Source organism: Prinia subflava, chromosome 29 (assembly GCF_021018805.1).
Source record: "Prinia subflava isolate CZ2003 ecotype Zambia chromosome 29, Cam_Psub_1.2, whole genome shotgun sequence".
Classification (NCBI taxonomy): domain Eukaryota; kingdom Metazoa; phylum Chordata; class Aves; order Passeriformes; family Cisticolidae; genus Prinia; species Prinia subflava.
In genome coordinates this window covers 1,576,140-1,600,795 of record NC_086275.1, presented here as the reverse complement: position 1 = coordinate 1,600,795, position 24,656 = coordinate 1,576,140, and the positions used below count along the sequence as shown (strand labels likewise).

General features: G+C 54.2%; 1 protein-coding gene across 2 annotated transcripts in view; it reads right to left on the bottom strand.

Moving 5' to 3' along the window:
• The window catches only part of UNC5D (unc-5 netrin receptor D), an 82,345-nt gene extending 65,564 nt beyond the window's left edge, over window positions 1-16,781 (bottom strand). For both annotated transcript variants that reach the window (XM_063420030.1, XM_063420031.1), the window contains exon 1: window positions 16,303-16,781. In XM_063420030.1, coding sequence (XP_063276100.1) covers window positions 16,303-16,384 — 82 coding nt within the window. In that variant the 5' untranslated portion in view covers window positions 16,385-16,781. The remainder of the gene's footprint in view (window positions 1-16,302) is intronic.
• Between the last annotated feature and the right edge of the window lie 7,875 nt (window positions 16,782-24,656).

Below are 24,656 nucleotides of genomic sequence, written 5' to 3'. Positions count from 1 at the left end.
TCTGCCGGGCAGGGCTTTAGTGAACAGCAGCAGGAGTGGATGGAAAGAGCTCAGACACCTCCCAGGCTCTGCTCGCTGGGCTTTTAATCCGGTAAATAAATAAAGATTCCGTTGGGATGGAAGGCCCGTGGTGCTGGGGATGGATCTGCAGGCACAGCTCCTGCCACGGCCCCGCACTCAGCCCAGACCTCCCTGCTGCTCCCCGGCAGCACTGAAGGGGCTGTGAAAGCTCAGGAGTTCCAAACTCGGCCCTTTTAATGGTTTTAGCGAGTCTTAACTACACAAACAGGGGCTGTGCGTCCTGCGGGAGAGGCAGCAGAGCAATAATGGCCCCAAATCTGCGGAATGTGCTGTTAATTAGGCTGAGCTGAGCCCCAAAAGGCACATCCTGACTCGTTTGTTGAGGGCTAATTAAGAATAATATCAAGGGAAAAAAAAATCCCCACGAAATCCTGGTGTCTGAATGAAGCAGCTGGGGCAGGAGAGGGGGCTCTGCTGCAGGGGCTCCTCAGGGCTGAGAGGATTTTCCTTTCTGGCCACCTCCTCCTTGAGCTGGTTCTTAACTAATGGTGAGTATTTAATAAGCTTTCCCTGTGGTGGTGTAAAACGTGGCCATAAAATGAAGCAAAAGAGGAGAAAAGGATGCTCAGAGTTGGATTTTCCAAGCACTCTCTGGTCAGAGGTTCACTTCAGGAGAACTCGGAACCAGCTTTGAAAAAATCCTAAACAAAACCCCAAAGAGCCCAACCAAGCAACAGTTCATTGCCAGGTACACCAAATATTCCCAGTGCTGGAATGTGAATCCCAGAGCCTGGGGTTTGCAAGGTTTTGCAGAGGGGAGGAGGAGGTTTTGGGGTTTGCAAGGACTGGGTGTCAGAGCAGGTTAAATCCCTGGATTTCAATCCCTGCTTCCCCTGGAGCTGAACACCACAGCCACGCTGGAAAATCCCACCTGGAATTCCAGGGCAGCTCCTGGTGGGGCTGTGGGGGGATTTATCCATTTATCCACCAGCACACACCATGGAGGGAGGAGCAGCAGCACCATCCCCAATCCCAGGGATTTCCACCCTGGGCATCCCCAGCCCAGGAAGGGCTCCCGGCCCCCTCCAAGCAGAGATCAAAGATTCCCTGTCTGGAATTGCAGAACCAGGACGCAGCAAAGCCTTTGAAAAGCCTCCCCTGCCTGGCCCTGGGCTGGCTGGCAGAGCCCGGCCATGAATTAAAGGTTGTGGAGCTTCAAGGAGAGCCCTTCCCTCCCCACGTGCTGGCAGTGCACAGCACCGGAGGGGAAAGGGATGAAAGGAGCAGCAGGGAAGTGGCAAAATGAGGGGAAAAACCTGTTCAGCGATCTTTAATGAGGTCCTGCTGCTCTCTGGCTGGAGCTTCTGAGAGCAAGGCAGAGAAATTCCACATAGTTACAATAAAAATCCTCAAATACAAACCGGATCAAGTCTGGGTTTTAAGGCAACAATGGACTGCTCCTTCTGTGACTGACTGATGTCAAAGAGTGACTGAGTAACAAATCTCTTTCTCATTTTTATCCCATTTCTGTCTGAAACTCTGCATTTCAGATCTGTTTTGTTTGGAATAGATACGGCCTCACTCTGCTCTGTTCTTTCTTTGGCTCAAGAACAGGACTCCTCACCCGAGCACAGCTCTCTGACAGGCAGGGCACCCTCTGGGGAGTGAGAAAAGTGCTTTTTGAAGAAAAACAACACAAAAAGAGGATCAATTCCGGGATAAATTCACCTTGTCCCTGCTGCAGCACAGGATCCCAACCCCTGCAGCTGCGTGAGACTCCTGTCATTGTCCCTTCTCCTGTCCCCTGGACAGCAGTCACACTCCCAGCACTTTTTATCTCTAAAAAAGCGATATAAACATTTTATCTCTTCCTTTGTAGCGCCATAAACAGGGAAAGCAGAACACGGCTGCCCTGGGAGAGCCGGGATGGCCTGGCCCTGTTCGTTTCCTAAAATTGCCCTTTTATGGCCCCTGCATTGTCCCCGTGGAATGTCCCCTGTGCTGGTGGCAGTAAAGCGCTGCTGCTGCAGGACAGCAGTGAGGGGACAGGGACGGGACTGCGCGCAAGAACCGCGCCTTTAAAATTCATCAGCGCCCAACTGAGGCAGTAAAGGGGATTTTGGCTGCCCCCTGACGCACCTGGAATGAAAATAATCCTGGCACAACCCGGCCGTGGGGCTGGGACGGCCCCAAACCCCCCCAGGCGAATCCCGGCAGGGAAAACGAGCAGCGAAGTTTAGCCTGGCGCCCAAAGTTGCTAAAACGCTAATTACAGGAAACAAAAATCCCACTGCCTCCCAGAGGAGCAGATGATTCAGCCGCGTTTCGCTGGTTTGGGGAAACACCGGCTGGGGGGTCCCGCTCCCAGCACGGGCTCAGAGGGCGGGGGGCACCCCCAGTGCGCCCAGTGCAGCTCCCAGTGACCGCAGCCCTGCAGCCTCCCCCCTTCAGCATCATCCCCTGAACCCCATGGAACCCCAAACCTGCCCCCTTCAGCATCACCCCTGCACCAAATGGAACCCAAAACCTGCCCCCTTCCTTCAGCATCACCCCTGAACCCCAAACCTTCCTACCCCCTTCAGCATCATCCCCTGAACCCCATGGAACCCCAAACCTGCCCCCTTCAGCATCATCCCCTGAACCCCATGGAACCCCAAACCTGCCCCCCTCCTTCAGCATCACCCCTGAACCCCACAGAACCCCAAACCTGCCCCCTTCAGCATCATCCCTGCACCAAATGGAACCCAAAACCTGCCCCCTTCCTTCAGCATCACCCCTGAACCCCAAACCTTCCTCCCTCCTTCAGCATCATCTACTGCACCAAATGGAACCCGAAACCTTCCTCCTTCAGCATCACCCCTGCACCTCATAGAACCCCAAACCTGCCTCCCTTCAGCATCATCCACCACCGAACCCCAAACCTTCCTCCTTCAGCATCATCCCCTGAACCCCAAAACTGCCTCCCTCCTTCAGCATCATCCCTGCACCCCACAGAGCCCCAAACCTGCCTCAGGTGAGCTCCCAGAGAGAGCCAGGAGGCCTCGGGATAACAATAAACAGGGTAACAATCAACGGGATAATGACCCCGAGCCAGCGAGGCCACGGGACAACAATTAACAGGATAACAATTAGCAGGATAATGACCCCGGGCCCCCGGCCCGCCCCAGCAAAGGCGATAAATCCCATTTTGGGAGCTCCCCGCAGGGGTTTGACTGATGGCACCGTAATTCGCTGTCACCTCCACGTTTCCCACTTCACTCCGTTCACGGATTTCCAAATTGCCCCGGAATTGTGTTGTTTGCACTTTTAATCTTGTAAAAACCTCTCCGGCAGCCACACACATTCCATGGGGGAGGACTCCTAATTTATGTAAAGTATTACAGAAAATGATCTATATGACAGTTCGGTGTAAAATGCTAAATGCAAGTCATTACTCACTGAAGATAATTCGAGAGTATTGTGTCAGGGGAGACATTAGATTGCAGAGGATAAAAAGTTGGAATAGGTATTCACATATTTATCCACATTTGCATAATCAACTGCAGGAGGTGGTGGCTGCTCTCCTGGGCCCAACTAACACACAATGAACTCAACAGCAGCTGGGAAACTTTCCATTATTTCCCGAACTATCCACACAATTCCTGCCCTTTTCCTTGTAGTTGGTGTTGTTGTCTTCCAAAGGCAACTGCAGGTCCTATCCCAGGAAAAATTCCCTGTCCCAGCTGCCTCCTGCAGCTCCTATCCCAGGAAAAATTCCCTGCCCCCCCTGCCTCCTGCAGCTGCTATCCCAGGAAAAAATATCCATTCCTGCCTGCCTCCTGCGGGTCCTATCCCAGGAAAAATTCCCTGTCCCAGCTGCCTCCTGCAGCTCCTGTCCCAGGAAAAAAATATCCATTCCTGCCTGCCTCCTGCAGCTCCTATCCCAGGAAAAATTCCCTGTCCCACCTGCCTCCTGCGGGTCCTATCCCAGGAAAAATTCCCTGTCCCTCCTGCAGCTCCTGTCCCAGGAAAAAAATATCCATTCCTGCCTGCCTCCTGCAGATCCTATCCCAGGAAAAATTTCCTGTCCCTCCTGCAGGTGCTGTCCCAGGAAAAATCCCATTCCCGGGCTCTGGGGGTGTTCCAGCCCCCACTGATGCCCTGGCGTTTCAGCTTTTCCATTTTCCATAACCCTGCACTTCTTTTCCCAGCCCTTGGCAGGTTTATTTTTAATTACAAGAAGGGGAAAGCAGCGCTGCTCTGGGGGTCCTGGAGCCCCTCAGGGAAGCAGAGCCAGCCCAGTTTGGTTTTCCTGGCTCAGTCCCTGTCCCTGGGCAGCTCCAGCCGCCAGACGGGGATTAAACCCTGTCCCAAAAGCTCTGGGATTTGGTGACAAACCCATGGCCAGACCTGAGCTAATTCCTGCGCCCTCCCTGCTGTCAGGGGGGCTTTGGAGCTTTTCCAGCAGGATTTGCACTCCCAGCCCTGCAGCTGCACCAGTGCAGCTCTGCCCTGCTGCCTCCCTCAGCACACACAGAGCTCCTGCCTGTCCCTGGATTCTAAAATCCCCCTGGATTCTAAAAGAACACCACCGAGGAGCTGCTCCAGTGCTGTACGAAGGAGTCGTCGTAAATTAAAAATTAAAAAGTATTCAGTAGCTCCAGAAAGAGTTCAAGCCCGTCTGTTCCTGTAAATTACCTTTTGTTCCTTTATCGTGGTGGAAGCAGACGCCAGGGGCTGGCAGCTGAGTGTTCTCCTCTGCCCATCCCCTGTTTGGGACCCACAATTAACACCCAGCTTTAATCAATCTCACACAGAAAAAAGAACTTTAAAAATCAGCCCCAGGGGCTTGACAAACTCCCTCACCCGCTGCCTTTTGCTCATTTTCTGTTTAAACCCCCCTCAGGAGCTCTCAGAGGAGACAAAGATGGGCTTAGCCCAAACTGATCCCAGCATTTTTCTCCTTGAGGATGAACTTCAATCCTCGGAGTGTTAAAGCCTGGAAATGAGGGATTGATAAGGACAGCAGAGCGCATCTCCCTCCCCCTGAATCTCTCTTTATCTTGTCACAGCCCTGCATGATCCCAGCCAGGGCAGCACCGGCTCAGCCCCAGCCCAGCACAGGCTCCTGGAATCTGCTGGAACTGGGAAATGACTTCACCCCTTGCTGTCCCCTCACCCCACGGCCAGCCAGCACTCCTGTCCCGCTTCCAGTCAGCATTTAAGCAGAAAACGGGACATTTCCCAGCCTTAATAGCACCAAAAAATGTCCTGTTCCCTGTCATTATTTAACCAGAAAACGGGACATTTCCCAGCCTTAATAGCACCAAAAAATGACCTGTTCCCAGTCATTATTTATACCCAAAATGTGACATTTCCCTTAATGGCACCAACAACGTTACAGGAATAAAAAAAAGAGAGTCAATTAAAGTGCACCCCCTCTCAAACCCCCAAACCAAGCCCTGCCATTCACAAAAACCCAAAACCCCAGAGGAGCCCTCGGGGCTCTGGGGGCTCCAGGGGGGTTGGAGAGGGTTCCCTGTGCCCCCCTCAGGGCTGGGCAGGAGCAGGGCAGCCTCTCCCCAGGAAAGCAGAGAGTTCTCCTAAAAGCGAGATTTCAGCCCAAAATAAGGAAAAGATTTTTTTGGCAACGAGCCTGTGGAAGTTTCTCTGGGAAAATGGGAAATCCCACGTTCCTACCCAGGCTGGGCAGGGGAGCAGCCCTGCCCTGGCAGCACAGAGCAGGGAAATAATAATCCCCAAATTGCTGCTTTCCTGCCCAAAATCCCCTCTGGGAACAGCCAGAGCTGCACTCCTGAGGCAGCACCTCGAGGGCAGCCAGGGAGGGATGGCTGCACTCACACCGCTCTCATTCATTCATAATAATAAATAACAATAAAATAATTATTAATAATAAATAATAATTATTAATAATGAATAATAACCTGCTTCTCCAGCAGCAGGAAAGGGCAGCCCTGGAAGGGAAGGTGAGGGGAACTCTGTGTCCACCCTCGGTGTCACCTCCACCAGGAATTATCAGCTCTGTAATTTTTTTTTGGAGACATTTTACTATTAAAGCCTGAAATACATTCAGAGCACCAAATGACACCTCCACTAAATGTGCTTTTTCAGCCCCTAGCCAAGTTTAAAAATAAACTTTGCATCTGTTAGCATTCTATTTCTGCATAAAAGAGAGCAGAACAAACCCTTATAATTTTAAAGATAAAATCCTCCACTGAAGATAATGCCACTGCACGGCTGCTGGGCGGCTTCACAGCAGCCACAGTGAAGTGCTGTAAACCCTTTTATGAGGCTTTAGCGCTTGGAAATGAAATTGTAAACGGGGAAGCGCAGATTGCTTTGATTTAGGAAATTGTTGCCATTAAAGAGTTTACAAAGACGCCGGTGCTGTCCCCGAGGTGCAGGGAAGAGCTCCAAAAAAAATCATTGATATTCCAGGGCTGCTGCAGGAAAAATCCCGTGCAGCCCTTGGGTGACGGGGGAGAGAGGCAGAGAGGTTCCAGTCCTATTCCAGTTACAGAAATAAACCCCAGAGCTTTGTTTGCAGCCCGGGGGTCTCCAGGCACTGCCCAAACCCCTCTGCACGGGGATTTTCCCTCTCACTCGGCTCCTCTGGGCACAGGGACAGGGCAGGGACACTCAGGGGCTCTGCTCTGAGTGCCAGCCCCAGGACACGCAGCCAAGGGCTCCAGCCAGCTGGAAACCGCTCAGAATTCCTGACCCAGCAGGGACAGATCCCTCCAGGACGCACCCGGGATCCAAAGGCATCGCACAGACCCCGCTGCCCTTCTCCTCGGGCTGTTTCCAGCCCATTTCTCACGGCTGCAGTGTGACCCCGTAATTCGCTCTCGGTGGGCACAGAGGGGAGGGAGAAGCTCCACGGCAGGGCACAGAGAGGGCAAACACCAGGGCAGGGACAGAGAAATGCAGGATATTCCACAGAAAGGCTGCGGGAAAATAAACAACCCCAAAAAAGGGGAGCTTGCCTCGGTCAGGGAGCACAGAGCGGCTGTGGCAGGAGCAAACCCCCAGCAGGAGAGCAGAGATCCTTCTTCCATTTGTGTCCTTGCAGGGAGAAATCCCAAAGGAACCCCCGGATTTCAGCAGCCCCCGCTGTCTGCACAGCCTCTGTCACCCCGGGGAGCCCCAAATCCCCAATCCCAGCCTTGCCTGGCCCCACGGGAGGGGAACGCAGAGCCCTGCCCGGTCTGGGGCTGAATTCAGAATTCCTGAATTCCAGAATTCCTGAATTCCTGAATTCCCCTTCCACAGAATTCCTGAATTCCAGAATTCCCCTTCCACAGAATTCCTGAATTCCAGAATTCCCCTTCCATGGAATTCCTGCCTGGGCTGTTCCCACCACGCTCAGGCTGGACAGAACTGCAGCCCCCCTGCACTGCAGCCCCACAGGAGCAGCTGGGGCTGCACCCCAAGAAAGGAACGATGAATGGAGATTTGGGGGTCAGTTCAGGGTCTGGACCCCCCAGGCCGTTTCAGACATGAAATCTCCACAGCAGAGCAGCATCCCGCGGTTCCCAGGAGCTCTGGATCCCAATTCCCTGTCCTGGGAGCTCCAGAGCTCCCAAACTGTCCAAGCAGGGGCTGCTGAGGCTGCCCAGGCCTGACAAAACGGGATTGGGAGAATTTGGGATTTTCTCACCCTCTGGCACCCCACGGTGCCCCTGGGCCCATCCCTCCTCTCCTCACCCCTCTGAAAATGGGGGTGAGGCAGGGAAAATGCAGGTGGGGGTTCCCCCCTGCCCACCCTGGGAAGGCTCCAGCCCACCCAGGCTGGATGAGGAACACAAAGGAGGAAAATTTCCATCATTCCATCACAAATTCCTTCCCACTGGGGAGAACTGGCTGGGACACTGGGGCTGGGAATGTCACAGCTCCTGTGCTCTGTTCCCTTTCTCTTTCCTTTTCTATCTCCCTTTTTTCCTCCATTCACAGCTTTTCCCCTCCTCTTTTCAAATGGCATTTTCAGATAATCCCTAAAATTAATCAGTGCAAATAAAAAGCCACTTTCCAGGGTGGGTTTGGCTCATGGGTGCAGATGGAGCATTGGAGCTGAAATGCAGCCCCAGTCCTTTCCCACCGACCCTGGAATTTCTCCCGTTTGATCCTTTCACATTAAAGATGTTCTTGTGCTCCAGAGGTGTCAAATCAAGGACTTTGTTTCCAGGCACAGCCTCCCCTGCCCAGGGGTTCAGACCAGGAGGAAATTTCCGTGCTTCAAGAAGGTTGTTGTGTTTTTTAATATCACCATCCATTAATAGAGCTCTGAGACATAAATATTGATTGACTTTTGACACATTATTGATGAAACCACTGTTTCATGCAATTTATTCCCACAGACATCATTCAACTTTAAATTAAGTTCAATGATGATTTCAATTATTCAAAACAGAATTATTAGTTAAATTACAAGCAACTGCAATTTAAATTGTTCTGAATAAATAACAATTTAGGAGGTCAACAAGTGTTTTAATTGCCTTTAATTTGTATGTGCCAAATATCATCTCAGAGTAATGAGAAGGAAATGGATCCAGATCCAGAGGTGAATTTTCAGAGCAGATGTTACCAGGGCAGCTTTTCACTGTTCTGATCCTGCCCAGACCCAATTTCATCTTGAATTAAGTAATTGGCTCCTGGTACAGATAAAAGGGGCCTGGACAAACACTCCATTTCCCTTTTTATCTCCTTTAAGGACAATAATTAGTTCTGCATTCAGAGCTGTGTTCATCCCCCTCGTTCCTCCCACACCATCCCTGCTTTGAATGGGAACAGAGAGAAAAAATAACAACAAAACCAAGAGTTCACAGCCAGAGCAGCTGCAGAGTTGGGATTTTTGAGCTCTGAAAGGTTTTGCTCCCTCTGACCATCAAGAACTCCCCTGCTCTGGCCCAGCAGCTTTAACCTGAACCTCACCTGGAGCCAGGGCTGTGCCCCAGCAAAGGGCGATTTTCCAGCCCAAAAATCAGCAAAAAACCAACCCTGGCACAGCTTCTGCTGGTAACTCAAACCCTCAGCCTGCCATGACAAATTCCCCGTGAAAACATCACCATAAATCACCAATTTCCCCATTTTCTGAAGGTTTCACTGCCAGAGCTGCCCAGGATTCCCAGGACACTTCCAGGTTAAATAAAGAGCAAAGCCCAGCGCTGCCTGCGCTTGCAGAAACGCAGCCACCAGCACCATAAAACATTTTAACTGAGCACTAATTTAAACACAACCTTGGGCCCTCACAGCTCACCGAAACACTGCTGAAAGGCAGGTTTAGCCAGGCCCAGATTTATCCCAGGTCCAGATTTACCTGGTCCAGATTTATCCCAGGTCCAGGTTTACCTGGTCCAGATTTATCCCAGGTCCAGGTTTACCTGGTCCAGATTTATCCCAGGTCCAGGTTTACCTGGTCCAGATTTATCCCAGGTCCAGGTTTACCTGGTCCAGATTTATCCCAGGTCCAGGTTTACCTGGTCCAGATTTATCCCAGGTCCAGGTTTACCTGGTCCAGATTTATCCCAGGTCCAGGTTTACCTGGTCCAGATTTATCCCAGGTCCAGGTTTACCTGGTCCAGATTTATCCCAGGTCCAGGTTTACCTGGTCCAGATTTATCCCAGGTCCAGGTTTACCTGGTCCAGATTTATCCCAGGTCCAGGTTTACCTGGTCCAGATTCATCCCAGGTCCAGGTTTACCTGGTCCAGATTTATCCCAGGTCCAGATTCACCTGGTTCAGATTTATCCCAGGCTTAGATTTACCTGGTCCAGATTTATCCCAAGCTCAGATTTACCTGGTCCAGATTTTGGGGTTTTTTGGGGTTTTTGTTTGTTTGTTTGTTTGTTGTTGGTTTTTTTCTTTGTTTGGTTGGTTTTTTTTTTTTTTGTTTTGTTTTGTTTGGGTTTTTTTTGTTTTTTCTCACAAAAACCCTGAGATTAAATTTCTGGGGCTAATTAAACAGGAGGTAATTGGGTTTTGGTCCCTCCCAGCCTCGGGTGTGTTAATTGCCTGCACTGAGACCCACAAACCCATCCTGCTGCTGGTGGAAGGGACCTGCAGCAGAGTTCATTTATTTATTTATCACTCTGAGGTGTGTGAGAAAAGAAAACCCCGAGCTCCACCACCTCCAGGTGAAGCAGCACGATTGTGCCAATTACCCAAAGCCTAATTAACCACAGAGGATTGCTGTCTGTGCAGCACTCAGTAAATAAAAATCTGCTTTTCATCTGGCAAAGCCTCCTGGGGATACCCAAACTTCCATTCCCAAGGTGTGAGCGGTGCCTGCAGCTCGGGGCAGGAAAACAGGGATGGAAATGTCTGGGGAGGGAGGAAAACAGGGATGGAAATGTCAGGGGAGAAAACAGGGATGGAAATGGCTGGGGAGGAAACAGGGATGGAAATGGCTGGGGAGGGAGGAAAACAGGGATGGAAATGGCTGGGGAGGAAACAGGGATGGAAATGGCTGGGGAGGAAACAGGGATGGAAATGGCTGGGGAGGAAACAGGGATGGAAATGGCTGGGGAGGAAACAGGGATGGAAATGGCTGGGGAGGGAGGAAAACAGGGATGGAAATGGCTGGGGAGGGAGGAAAACAGGGATGGAAATGGCTGGGGAGGAAAAACAGGGATGGAAATGGCTGGGGAGGGAGAAAAATAAGAATACAAATCTTTACACACTCAGCACTTTCACTGCAAGCCAAGTGGGAAGAGTCCAGGGCTCCATTTGTTGTGATAATTCAGCAGTTTTAGATAAAATTGTGCTCAAATGCTCCCCAAAAGTCCCTTTCGTTCCCCGTGACAGCAGCAGCTGTGGGACCCAGCTCTCCCAGACTGAACTGGTCCTCACCAAATCTGCCCCAGCAAAGCCTCTGACATCCCCAGCCTCGACCTCAGCAGGATTTAAAAAATTAGTAAATAGGCCTGAGGAGTCACACGCTGCAGCTGTAATTGAGGAGAGGCTATTTCTGCACTTTAATTTTAATGCAATTTAAGATATTAAACTAAACCTGCTCCCTCTGAGCCGCTGTGCACCACCCCAGCCCCTGGGCCTGCAGGGGAACGCAGCGAGGCTGTGCCAGGGTCTGATTGCTGAAAAAACCCTGCTCATTTAGGGCTTGATCCATTTTCCCTTCCTCGGCACAGATTAAGTTATTAGGAAATTAATGAAAATTGTCTGCAGGACAGCAGATTTTTATTCCTGTGGGGCTGCAAGTGTCGTTCTCAGCCCCGGGAGCAGCAGAGGCAGGGCTGGGGTGATCTTCCCTGCCAGGATTTCCCTGGATTTGGGGCTCTGTGGAGCAGACCCCACTCAGAGCAATCACTGCAAACCCAGAAATATCCTCTGTTTTTTGGGGAGAGGCAGAGGGAGCTGCAGGCACCAACCCCACACCTGGCCAGGGCTATGGCAGGGATTGGTTATGGAAAAAGAGGAAAATCCCTCTGCTCATCCTCTGCCTTTCCTCCCAATCCCAGCGTTCGCCAGGGGGTTTAAACTGAGTTTATTTGGTTTTATACCAGCTGATAGCCACTTACAGATGCTGGCTGATTTAAGGGTGTTCAATAAGAAGCTGAAATTAACTCCCATTCCAACAATCTGGGATTGCAGAGCCCAGCACCTCCCGTCCTGCCCCTCTGAACGTCCCCGAAAGGATCAGGGGTGTTTTACTGCCAGCACCCCAAGCCAGACCTGGAGCTGCTGTCCAGGAGGGGGAATGAGTTTAATAATCCCATTTTAGGGGGATAAAAGCTTTTCTTGCTCTCCCTTGTCTCTCAAACACCAAAATCCAGGTGTCCCTGTCCCACAGGAGGGGCTCCCCTGGTGTCCCTGTCCCACAGGAGGGGCTCCCCGGGTGTCCCCATGGCCCAGGAGGGGCTCTCCGGGTGTCCCCATCCCGCAGGAGGGGCTCCCCAGGCCCTCCAGGTGTGATCTCCCCCAGCTGGGTGAGGACCAGCCCCACTCCAGCCAGCTCAGAGCACACAATTCCCTTTTCCTGTTAAACCCAAGCTCATTCCTGCACATTTGGAGTCGAAGCCAGCATTTCCCCCTCTGCCTCAGTGGGCACAGAGCGCCCTGGGGCTGCCACCTGTGCCCCGTGCCCGGGGCTGGCACAGGACCAGTCCCTCTGTCCCTGCCAGGGCTCCAAACCCCCAGCAGCAGCACCAGGGACAGGACAGGGAAATGCTCTGGCTTTTTCAAATGTAAGAAAGAAAACAGGCAAAAAAACCAACCCAAAACAAAACAAAAATACCCACATCAACAGCCAACAACAAAAAAAATTCATTAGGGAGATGATGTCGAAGTGTAATTAAGTGTAATTCCCTGCGTGGAAATTCCTAGAAGTATTTGGCACTAAACAATATTGGCAAGTCGGTGGATTTAATGAAAGTCTCTTCATTAAGAACATTTCTGAGCAGTTCAAAAGGCCACAAAAGGGTGGGAGGCGAGGGGGAGGTGCTGGAAACCTTCACACCTTGGTGCAGGTAAATTCTGGGTGCTCAGGCTCCCCCTGGCACCTCTGCCCTGCTCCCAAAGGTGATTTTGTGGTGGGGCTGAGGGGACAGGAACCCTCCCCAGGGCCACGTGGCACTGCCAGGCCATTAAAGGGTATAAATAGAAAATGAAGCATTTCTGTGTCTGAGGCAGATGAATGTGACCATCTGCTCCAGCAGCATCCCAAAGCCTCTGAAACAGCAGCCTCTGGTGTCAACATTCTGCTGCTTCCCTCAGACTCCACCTTCAACCAGAAGCGGGGCTAAAAATACAGAGCAGACACAGCCCCTGACCCCGAGGCCGCCTTGGCTCTGTGACTTTCCATCTTAGCATAAATCGCATTATTTGTGTTTGGAACACACCCCAGCAAATGGAACACGAGGGTCAGTGCTCCAAACCAGGCCCAGCTGGAGCACGTTCCTGCCCAAAGTCCGGCTCTGCCGCTTCCCCTCTGAATTCCCTCCCGAATTCTGTTACAGCACGTCACAAACACAGCAATAAACACAGAAAAAATCCAGGACTGAACAGAAAATGATTCCAAACCATGCGCTCCTGCATCCTGCACAGCCATCCTGCCCTCCAGATTCCCCCAGGGTTTGGAGAAAAAAATAATCCCTGCCCCAAGCCCTGAGTGTCCCTAAAGGACAGCAGAGCTCCACCACCAGCACTCCTGGGCCGTCCTGGAGAGGAGGCACCTCCCAAACCCACCAGGGGCGTTCATTTCCCGGGAATTCACAAAGTAAATAAAGCAAATATCGACAGAGGAGCCCACGGGAGGCACTGCAGGGGAGGGGAGTTGTTATTTTAATGAATGCTTTGTCCTAACGAGCTCGAGACGGGGAATTGTCTCAGGCAGAGCCAGGAGAGGCACCAGGAGCACCCAAGTCCCGCCTGGATCTGTGATTATCCCAAAGCCCAGGGATAAACCAGGCCCAGGGCCGGCTTATCAGTGCCCAGCTGGGGTATTGATAACGCTGAGAGAGCAGAGCAGTGAGTGCAGGGACAGCTGGGCCCTCCCCTGGGGCTGGCACGGCAGAAATGTCCCCAAACACCTCAAAAGCTCCCTGAGAGAAATGTCCCCAGACACCCCAAAACCTCCCAGGCAGAAATGTCCCCCAAGACCCCAAAAGCTCTCCGGGACAGAAATGTCCCTAAACACCCTAAAAGCTCCCAGGCAGAAATGTCCCCAAACACCCCAAAAGCTCCCTGAGATAGAAATGTCCCCAGACACCCCAAAAGCTCCCCGGGGGCAGAAATGTCCCCAAACACCCCAAAACCTCCCCGGGGGCAGAAATGTCCCCAAACACCCCCAAAGCTCCCCGGGGCAGGAATGGGCACAGCGGGAGCAGCAGCCCCGCAGAGGCTCCTGCCTCGGTGAAATCCCGGCCCCCTTGGATGCGGTAATTTGGGCTCATTTAATTGACATCATTAAATGCGAGACCGCAGAGCCGGTCTGGGCACGGCCCAGCCCCTTCTCCACAGCAGCAGAATTTGCTGTTCTCACCCCAAACCAGCGTCCTTTCCCCAGCCTGGCTGGTGCTGCTGGACAGCGGCGCTGTGAACGCGCAGCTCTCTGAGATCAGAGCTTCTCGTGGCTAAAAACGCAATTAAAAACTCCACAAAGCGACGGGAACGCTCCGAGACCTCTGCCCCGACAGCTCCCTGCCCACAGAGCCCTTCAGGTGGCTTCACTTGATCCCCGCAGCCCCGAGCAGCCGGGGAGAGCAGGAAAATCCCCAGACACTGCCAGGGAGCACCAAATCCCCCCGGATCCCCCGTGTCAGACACAGCTCCGGGCTCGGGATGCGGCAGGGAATTAACGCTGTGCTCACAGACATCTTTATCTGTGCGACTCCGAATGAGCGTGGAGGCATCAGCGAGATAAGAAATATTAGCGGCTCTCTCCTCCAATTACCAGCCTGCCTGGGCAATTTTTTCCTGTAAAACAACAGCCCAGAGCTATCCATGTATATTCATTCCAACAGATTTCAAATGCCGTGCCAGGGGTTTCTACAACAGTTCCATTTGTCTTTAATCCCCGCTCAGAACAGAAACCTGAGCTCAATCTGTCTCTGAGGCAGCTTTGAGACAACTTCATAAAGCAAAACCTCCCAGCTCCGGGGCTGGGGCTGAGCTTCGACTGCCTCAGCCAGAGCTGCCGGTGAGCTCCGGGCAGCACCGCCACCAAACTGTCCCCAAACAGCTGCTGCGCCTCACAGCCGTGCCCAGACCCAGACCTGCCAGCGTCCAACCCGGCGAGCTCTGATTAAAGAGCTGGAATTTGTCAGTGGGCAGCAGCAGGAGCATCCTGCAGCTCCGTGGGCTGAAATTCTGAAATCCTGACCACCTTCCCCCAGAGCAGGAGCTGCGAAGGCTCCGGTGGGAGGCAGGGGAGGCACCGACCCCCAGCTCTGATCCAGGCACGCGTTTCCCTGTGCGGGCACCGAGGCTTCTCCATCAAAGTGGCATAAAAACCAGGAAATATCCTTTTCCATTCCACTCTCGCCATTTGTTTCATGCCCTGTGAGCCGGTGGGGTTCTGGGGGCTGGTTGGGGTTTTTCCCTCCCCCAGACCCCCCAGAAGGGCTCATCACACCAAACCCTCCCGGCTCTGCAGCTCAGGGACAGCTCCGGGCAGCTGAGGCGGCCGGGGAGGCTCCGGCACCTGTGGCGAGCTGGCACAAGCCCGCGGCTACCTGAGGATGGTCCCCCCTACAGAGAGCAGAGCCCAGAAATTGCACCCGAAGGGAAATGGAAGCGCAGGCACGGCGGGTGTGTGAGGGCAGAGCTCCTGTGGAGCAGCGAGAGGGATCCGCGAGGAGCCGCAAGGTCTGACCGCTCCCGTGTGCAGCAGCGAGCGATGAACAGCACGGAGCCGCCTCACCGCGGCAGGTGCCGAAAGGGAGCGCAGAGCCCGCCCGCGCATCCCGCACCTGCAGCGCCGGGAGAAGCGCGGGCAGCCCCCGAGGGTGCGGGACAGCGGCTGGTGACAGCCTCTGCCTGGGTGCCCTGAGGAGGTGACTGCCCTCCGGAGATTCACCAGGGAGGAGTTAAATAAATTCACCAAAAAAAGGACTCGGAGCGTCTCCGGTGCCCGCCGTGCACAGGGACAGCGGCTCCGGCCGCGTGTGCGCAGCAGCCGGAGGCACCCGGGGATGAGCCCGCGCTGCCCGCGGGGCCCCGGAGCCTCCCGGAGCCCGTCCCGGAACAGCCCGAGCGGTGTCCGGGCCCAGAGCCAGCGTCAGCCGCGGCTCCGCGCCCCGCGGGATGCCCGGGGTGCTGCACGGCACAGCGCGGAGCGCCCGCGCCCGCAACCGCGGGGACGCGCTGCGCCCCGGGGACCTCAGCGAGAGCCACCACCCCGGGACCTGCGCCGGGACCACCCCGAACCACCCCGGGACCATCTCGGACCACGGCCCGAACCACCCCGGGACCTGCGCCGGGACCACCCCGAACCACGGCCCGGATGGCCCCGAACCACCCCGGGACCATCTCGGACCACGGCCTGGACCGCCCCGGGACCGCCGGCGGGAGCCCGCAGCGTGCCCGGCGCCGTGGCCGCCGGTCCCCGCGGGGTGCGGGTGTTCTCCCGGAGATGGGATGTGGGAGCCTCTCCCCGCGGGAGGATGAGGATGGCTCTCCCGGGGGTGCGGTAGCGGATGTTTTTCCCGGCGCTGGGATGCGGGTGTTCCTCCCGGCGGGTCCCCTCCATCCCCCCGCCCCGGAGCAACCGGTGGGACCCCCGCGCCCCACAGCGGCCCTGGGGAGGGCGGAGCGGGCCCCGCTTACCTCGCAGCGCGGCCGTCCAGCTGCACAGCCCCAGCAGCAGCAGCAGCAGCCGCCGGTGCAGGCGCGGGGCTCCTCCGCCCATGCTGAGCCCGCAGCGCCGGGGATGGAGCCGGGAACGGAGCCCGGGGATGGAGCCGGGGATGCGGAGCCCGGGGATGCGGAGCCCGGGGATGCGGAGCCCGGGGATGCGGAGCCCGGGGATGAGGAGCCCGGGGATGCGGAGCCCGGGGATGCGGAGCCGAGCTCCAGCCAGAGAATTCAGTGGGTTTTTGGACGGTTTTAGGGGTCTCGCCGCTCCTGCCCCCCGCGCTGCCGGGCTCCCGGGGCCGCGGTGCGGGCTCCGCTCCCCGCTCCGGCCGCCGCCGACTCCGGGGCCGCGGCGCGCGCCCGCATCACTAATGAGCCGCCCCTCCCCCCGCAGCCAATTAGGGGCGCGCGGGGCGGGTCCTGCCGGCGGCGCGCGCGCAGGTGGAGGGGGGGAGATGGGGACAGGAGAGACCCCCCCCCTTCCCCCAAAGTGCGGAGGGGGAGGGGCGCCCAGGTGCGCGGGGACACGCCCAGGTGCGCGGGGACACGCCCAGGTGAGGTGGGACACGCCCAGGTGAGGTGGGACACGCCCAGGTGTGCAGGGACACGCCCAGGTGTGCAGGGACACGCCCAGGTGAGGTGGGACACGCCCAGGTGAGGTGGGACACGCCCAGGGGCCACGCCCAGGACCCCGTCCAGCACTGTCCCCCCCCGGCCGTGCGGAACCCCCCAGCCTCGGCCCAGCCCCTCCCCGGAGCCCAAGGCCGGGCTGTGACTCCCGAGCGCGGCCCTGCGCCCCCCGCCCCTCGCCCCAGCTTGCTCTACCTTTAAACTCACCCATTTGGGCCCAAACCCCTAAAGAAGGTGTTCCTGTGACCAGGAACAGGATGAAAAAGCCCCCCAGGCCCACCCTGCCTGCTCTGGGCTGTTGTTATCAATATTGCAGGGGGCTGTGATCTAAAATTCCGTTTCTTGCCAGCAGCAGCAGCAGCAGTTTCCCTTCCCCAGCTAATTGCACATCAATATTTTTATCAGACACCTGATCAGGACACACCACAAGGGTCCAAAACCTGCTGGCTCTGCCCGAGAGAAACCACGGCTCTGATAAATCTGACCGGGGAGGGTGGGGAGCAAAGGCAGCACCTGAAGGAAAGGGAGGAACAGCTGGGGTTCACAAAGAGCAGCAGCTCTGCCAGGATCTGTCCCTGCATCCAGCCAGGGCACAGCACCTGGGGCATTTCTGGTGTTTCCTTTGCAGTGGGCACAGGGGCAGAGGAGAGGGGCAGAGGCACGGGGAGGGGAGTGGGACACAGACCCAGGGTGGGACACAGACCCCAGGGTGGGACACAGACCCCAGTGAGGGACACAGACCCCAGGGTGGGACACAGACCCCAGTGAGGGACACAGACCCAGGGTGGGACACAGACCCAGGGTGGGACACAGACCCCAGGGTGGGACACAGACCCAGGGTGGGACACAGACCCCAGGGTGGGACACAGACCCCAGGGTGGGGCACTGACCCCAGGGTGGGACACAGACCCCAGTGAGGGACACAGACCCAGGGTGGGACACAGACCCCAGTGAGGGACACAGACCCCAGGGTGGGACACAGACCCCAGTGAGGGACACAGACCCCAGGGTGGGACACAGACCCCAGTGAGGGACACAGACCCAGGGTGGGACACAGACCCCAGGGTGGGACACAGACCCCAGGGTGGGACACAGACCCAGTGAGGGACACAGACCCAGTGAGGGACACAGACCCCAGAGTGGGACACAGACCCCAGGGTGGGACACAGACCCCAGGGTGGGACACAGACCCAGGGTGGGACACAGACCCCAGGGTGGGACACAGACCCAGGGTGGGACACAGACCCCAGGGTGGGACACAGACCCCAGGGTGGGGCACTGACCCCAGGGTGGGACACAGACCCCAGTGAGGGACACAGACCCAGTGAGGGACACAGACCCAGTGAGGGACACAGACCCCAGGGTGGGACACAGACCCCAGTGAGGGACACAGACCCAGGGTGGGACACAGACCCCAGGGTGGGGCACAGACCCCGCAGCAGCGGGGCAGGGGAAGGGACAATGACAGATCTGATGTTTAGGAGTGGAGATTGCCAGGGCAGGAGCAGCGGGGCCTGCAAGGAATCCTGGCTGTGGGAGGGGAGCACGGCGGGACTCCTGGCCAAGGCACTGCAATCGTTGTGTCCATCCTCCTTTTCTTTTGGAAACCAACTCCATTTCCATCCCCCTTTTGGAAATCAACTCCATTTCCATCAGGTGTTGAGCGGAGCTTAGGGCTAACGGCATTTTCTTTTGGAAATTAACTCCATTTCCATCCTCCTTTTGGAAATAAACTCCATTTCCATCCTCCTTTTGGAAATAAACTCCATTTCCATCCCCCTTTTTGGAAATTAACTCCATTTCCAACTCCCTTTGGAAATAAAGTCCATTTCCATGGGGCCCAGCCCAGAGCAGTGCTCAGTGCTCAGGGCTCATCCCCACCGGTGCTCAGTCCTCCTGCAGCCTGTGCACTGGCTTCAGGAGGAAACAAATAATTAAAGCAAAAGGAATTTGTAAACGGAATTTTAAGAGAGGGCAGAGAAAAAATAAAAATCAATATCTGAGCACATCCCATGAGAAGATTCCTGATTCCCTGGCCAACGTGTGCTGGCCAGGCTGGAGCTCACAGCGAGGAGCGGGGCTGCAAAGGCAGAGAGCAAACGTAGGAAAAACGCGTTTTCTTCGATTTTAGGTCATTTCTCTGTGCTTCAAAATAAAAAGAATAATAATAATAATTTAAAAAACCCAAACAAACCCCCGGGAGGGGCAGAGCTGGGCAGTTTTCAGGTGGCAGAGCCTCCTCCCCGCCTGCCCACGTCAGCGCAGCCTCTTCCCGGTGCACACGGAGCCACTTGTGCCTCGAGCCCCACTAATTATGGATTTTTGCCTACGCCACGGAGTCTGTGTTTGGTGCTTCAGATAAAAATACCGAGTCCTCGGCTCCTAACGCAGCTCTGATGGGGAAGGAGGGAGCAAAAGTAGAAATAAGGGCAGCAGCTGTGGCTTCAATCAGCGCGCTTGGAAATGGAAATAAGCAGAATATTCCACCAAAATAAAATCTCAGGGAGAGGCAGCTCCTTCTGAGCGGCTCAAGCTGAAGTTATCCGCCCTTTAAGGGCTGTGCAGAATAAATAATAATGCAGATAAATACAGAATTGAAGCTCTGTGCACACCAGGACACTCCAGTGATTCCAGGAACGGGGGCCTGGCCCACGTTTCACATCTGGAGCCTGCATTTCCTGGAAACTCCGAGCCTGAAGTTTGAGGCAGCTGCATCAAAACCCCATGGAAAAAATCAAAATCAAAAGGGACAAAGTTGCTTTGGTCTGGCCTTTTTTGGCCCAGCAGCCACATCCGGGCTGGGAAACGCCCCTGGGAGGGGCAGAGAGGATCCAGGATCCAAAATTTCCACCCCGCAGGAGCTCCTGGGCACCTTTTCCCCATCTCAGGTTTGTTCTTGTGGCACCCAGCAGGGCACTGAGGAGATTCCTGCTGCCTCCATCACCCCACGGAGGGCACTCCAGTTTTGTGTTATTTTGTTTCCAAACCAATTAAAAGTAAAAAAAAAAAAATAGAACTCCTTTTATTTCAAAGGATAAACTTCATCCTCCTCAGAGATGAGAAAAAAAAAACCTCTTTCAAACCCTTCACGATGTTTCTCTAAACAATTCCCAGCCACTTGCTTTCAAGTGAAGTCCCCATTTGATCTGTCACAAGCCAGCAGCTCTGATGAGCTGAAAATCTATATTATTTTTTATTTCATTAATCCGAGATGAAATACAATGCAATTATTTGCATTTCCCTGTGTTTGCTCATTCCAGAGAGCGACAGAGAGCGCAGAGAAAAGTGGATGTGATAAAAAGGGAAATGCTGGAGTGGCTGGCTGGGCTCAGGGGGGGAACTGAGCACTGACAGGCCAGGGGGCAACAGCAGCTCAACCCCACTGATGGATTTTAGGAACCACGAGACCCAGGCACTCAGAACATGTCGTGATATTCATGCCTAAATTGCTCTTTGATTTGTAATTTGGGGGGATCAGCCACACTCAGAATTCCACCTGGGCGGGGAAGGATTCTGACTCCAGCATTCGTCATTATTTAATTATTATCTAATTCCAGACCATTTTCAGATTTATCCACGTAAATCCACGCTGTGGCCCCACCTCCACGGGCATGTCCAGGGGCTGTGGATAATTCAGAAGATGAGGAAGGCCTGGAGGGGGCACTGGGAGCTCTGGGTGACCTCGGAGGGCTTTTCCACCCTGGGGTTGTGTGAGAGGGCAATGACAAAATCTGATTTTCCTCTGGATGTGTCCCTGTGCAGCCCCAGGGGCCTGGGAAGCAGACAGCAGGCATTTAATGAAATTAAACTGCAAACGAGTCTGGCTTGATCAGGGACTCTCCCCCTGCCCGGAGGGTCCCGGACTGATCCCACAGTCCCGGACTGATCCCACAGTTCCAGACTGATCCCACAGTTCTGGATTGATCCCACAGTTCTGGACTGATCCCACAGTTCTGGACTGATCCCACAGTCCCAGACTGATCCCACAGTCCCAGACTGATCCCACAGTCCTGGACTGATCCCACAGTCCCGGACTGATCCCACAGTCCCAGACTGATCCCACAGTTCCGGACTGATCCCACAGTTCCAGACTGATCCCACAGTTCCAGACTGATCCCACAGTCCCAGACTGATCCCACAGTCCTGGACTGATCCCACAGTCCCAGACTGATCCCACAGTTCCAGACTGATCCCACAGTCCTGGATTGATCCCACAGTTCTGGACTGATCCCACAGTTCTGGACTGATCCCACAGTTCCGGATTGATCCCACAGTTCCAGACTGATCCCACAGTCCTGGACTGATCCCACAGTTCCAGACTGATCCCACAGTCCTGGATTGATCCCACAGTTCCACCTTCCATGGAAATCCTCCCTTGATTCCCCTGAGGAAGCCGGGGCTGGAGGCAGCCAGGTGTCACTGCAAAGATCCTGTCACAGGTTAACACAAGACATGGACTGAAGGGCACAGATTTGGGAATTTCAGTGTTTTCCATGGAGTTTTCCCTTTGCTTTTGAGCCAGGGCCACCCCTTAAAGCCTCAATTCCCTTTTATGCCTCAATTCCCTTTTATGCCTCAATTCCCTTTAATGCCTCAATTCCCTTTAATGCCTCAATTCCCTTCCTGCCTCAGTTCCCCTTCCTGCCCCATGCCCAGGAAGCTGAAGGAAATTCCTTTATCCCGCTATAAAGAAGATTTGTGGGACGGGAGGCAGAAGGAGACAGCCCAGGTAAGAATAATTATGAAGCACTAAAAGCCCAGATCATATGGTGAAACTGTGAGGCTAAATTGCTTTGAAATACAGATACAGAATTTTCCCCCTTCCTCAACACTTAAGGTAAAATAATATTAAATAACTGCTGTCTCAGGTTAGAACTAAAGGTTAAAGGCTGGTAATTACTGGTTATTTAAAGAGTGGTTGTAATGAACTATGACAGAAACTCACATTTCTGAGCCAGGACTGTATTTTAAGGTGGGAATGTGACTGCCAGGAAATTGCTCTTGGATGTGGAGCCAAGCTGAGATTTGCAATAAAATTCTCCCAGACCCAGGAAATGTGCAGGGCTCCAGTTCAGGACACCGGTGCTTTCAGATCAAAATACAGATTTTTATTTTAGTGGTAAGTTTGTATTTCCCATGCTGGTAAATACCCACCTTTTAATAAATCTGGAGTTTTGCAGGGTGAGACACAAACCAAATTCTTCCAGCGTGGTGCCAGGGAAATCTGCACCGCGAGTGACAGGACCTTGACATGAAAAAATAAATTATTAAAACCAATCCCATCCCTGAGGGTTCCATCCCATCACATCAGGACCCCCAGCAAGGGAATGAACCCCAGGAATCCTCAGCCACAGAGATCCCCTTTAACCTCTCACGTCAAAGCCAGTCAGGACAGGACAGAAAGATTTTCATGGAGCTTTTAAAAGCTACAGAACCCCTGCAAAGGAATAAAACAAAGCGAGAAAAAGCACCAAGATTAATAAGGAAAAGACTGCTTCTTGAGGAGGTTCCTATTGGGCAACTCAGGGCTTCAAAAACCTTAACTGCAGCTTTGCTGAGGGATTCTCTTCCCTGGAGTCAGCTGCTCGTGGTGCCTTCGTCCCCTGCCATCCCTGCTCTTCGGGGACTCGCTGTGATCGCGTCCCGGCGTCGGGAGAGTGAAATCCCCATTTGGAAATTCTTGGTGCTGGGGGGCAGCTCCTGCTTTGGAGAGCTCCCCCCGCCCTTCAAAGGCTGGAAACGACCCCAAAGGAGAGGCAGGAAACCTCCAAAATCTGGGAATGAGCTCTGAGCCCTGTCTGCACCCCCCTGCCTGCCCCGAGAGCCGCAGAGGTGCCCCAGGGCCGGGCAGTGCCCAGCACAGCCCTCCCTGGCAGGCCCGGCTTCTGCCCACCCCTGCATCCCCCCTGCCCTCCTGTGGGCCAGGGATGCCCCGGTTTGTTCTGCCCTCCTGTGAGCCAGGAATGCCCCGGTTTGTTCTGCCCTCCTGTGAGCCAGGAATGCCCCGGGTTGTTCTGCCCTCCTGTGAGCCAGGGGTGCCCTGGGTTGTTTTACCCTCCTGTGAGCCAGGGATGCCCCGGTTTGTTCTGCCCTCCTGTGAGCCAGGGGTGCCCCGGGTTGTTTTGCCCCCAGCCCTGGGGGTGCTGCCCACAACCCCAATTTCTGCAGTGAGAGCAGAGCCAGGCCCCAGCCCGGCCACGGAGGATGTTCTGCTCTGAAAATCCCATTCCACACCCCAAACCCTGAATCCCCATCACCAGTGAGCAAAAGGAGAGCTGGAAACTGCCCCTTTCCAGCTCCAGCCTCCCCTTCCATTGCAGCTTTGGGGCTGAGGTTTTCTGCTCCCACCAGCAGAGTCTGTGTGTTCCACCCTCCTTCCCCTCAAACTCCCAAGTTCCATCCAGCAGGAGCTGATTAATGTGCCAGGAATCCTCTGCTCTCCTTCCCCTGGAGCAGATAAAGCCATCGCTCACCCGGCCCTCTCCAGGCTGAGATTCTCACCCACGTTCTCATTTTAATTAAAGCCACGTCCTGGTGCTGCTGGACCCCGATAAGGATCCCTTATCAGAGCAGGGAATTGGCGATGCTATCAGGGCCAGCCCATGATTACCTGCCAGAACAAAGGGGGAGTTATTAAAAACCCCCCTCAGGTCGCTGTGGGGGCACAGGATGGAAACGGAGCTGCTGGAGCCTTCCCCTGCCCGGGTCACGCCAGGAAAGGAGGAGCTGCTGCTCCCGTCCTCCCCCAAAAACCATCTCAGCTCCTGGCACCTCCCAGGATAAACAGAATAAAAAACCTTTCCACACCTGCTCACCCCGGGATAAAGGGACAACCCAAAATTTCTGGGAATTCAGCCCTTCCAAGTGAACTTGTAATGTTTCTGAGCAGTAATCGTGGTTAAATTAGTAATAAAAGGTGGAATTCCTACAAGAAGGAATTAATTCAGGCCCCAAATAAGTTTCAAACTGCAGCTGTAAGAGAGAAGAGTTTCTGGGCAAACGTCAGAGTCATCAGTAGCTTCTCTAGAATGCATTGTTTTATCTCAAAACCAAAAAAAATCATGAAAGAAAAGTCACCAAAGGGAGCTGGCAGCTGATAAAACATTATTCCAAATAAACTCAAGCACTGTAGCAGGTATATGATGGAAATTCATCAGAATTTAATGAATTGGTCCTTAAAAAACCCCTTATCTTCCTCATCCATCTGTATTTTGATGGGAGAACAATTAGAGCTGCTCTGTTTGATGTGCTCTCCTCTCATCCCGGAGGCAGCGGGAGCCCCGAGGCCTCCCAGGATTGACTTCCATGGATTTGTGTGGAACCAGCTCCATCTATTGATGGAGAGCAGGGAGATTGAGAGGATGCGAGGGGCCTCTGCCCTAAACCCGAGATCCTGAGGGAACTGGGACCTGGGGGGTGTTTTAACTCAAAATTGTGGGAATCGAGGTGCTGTGGGTTTGTTTTAACTCAAAATTGAGATGCTGTGGGTTTTTTGAGGGAATTGAGGTGCCGTGGGTTTGTTTTACACTCAAAATTGGGGTGCTGTGGGTTTGTTTTAGCTCACAAATTGAGGTGCTGTGGGGTTTTTGAGGGAATTGAGATGCTGTGGGTTTGTTTTACACTCAGGAATTGAGGTGCTGTGAGTTTGTTGAGTGAATCGAGGTGCTGTGGGTTTGTTGAGGTGTTGTGGGTTTGTT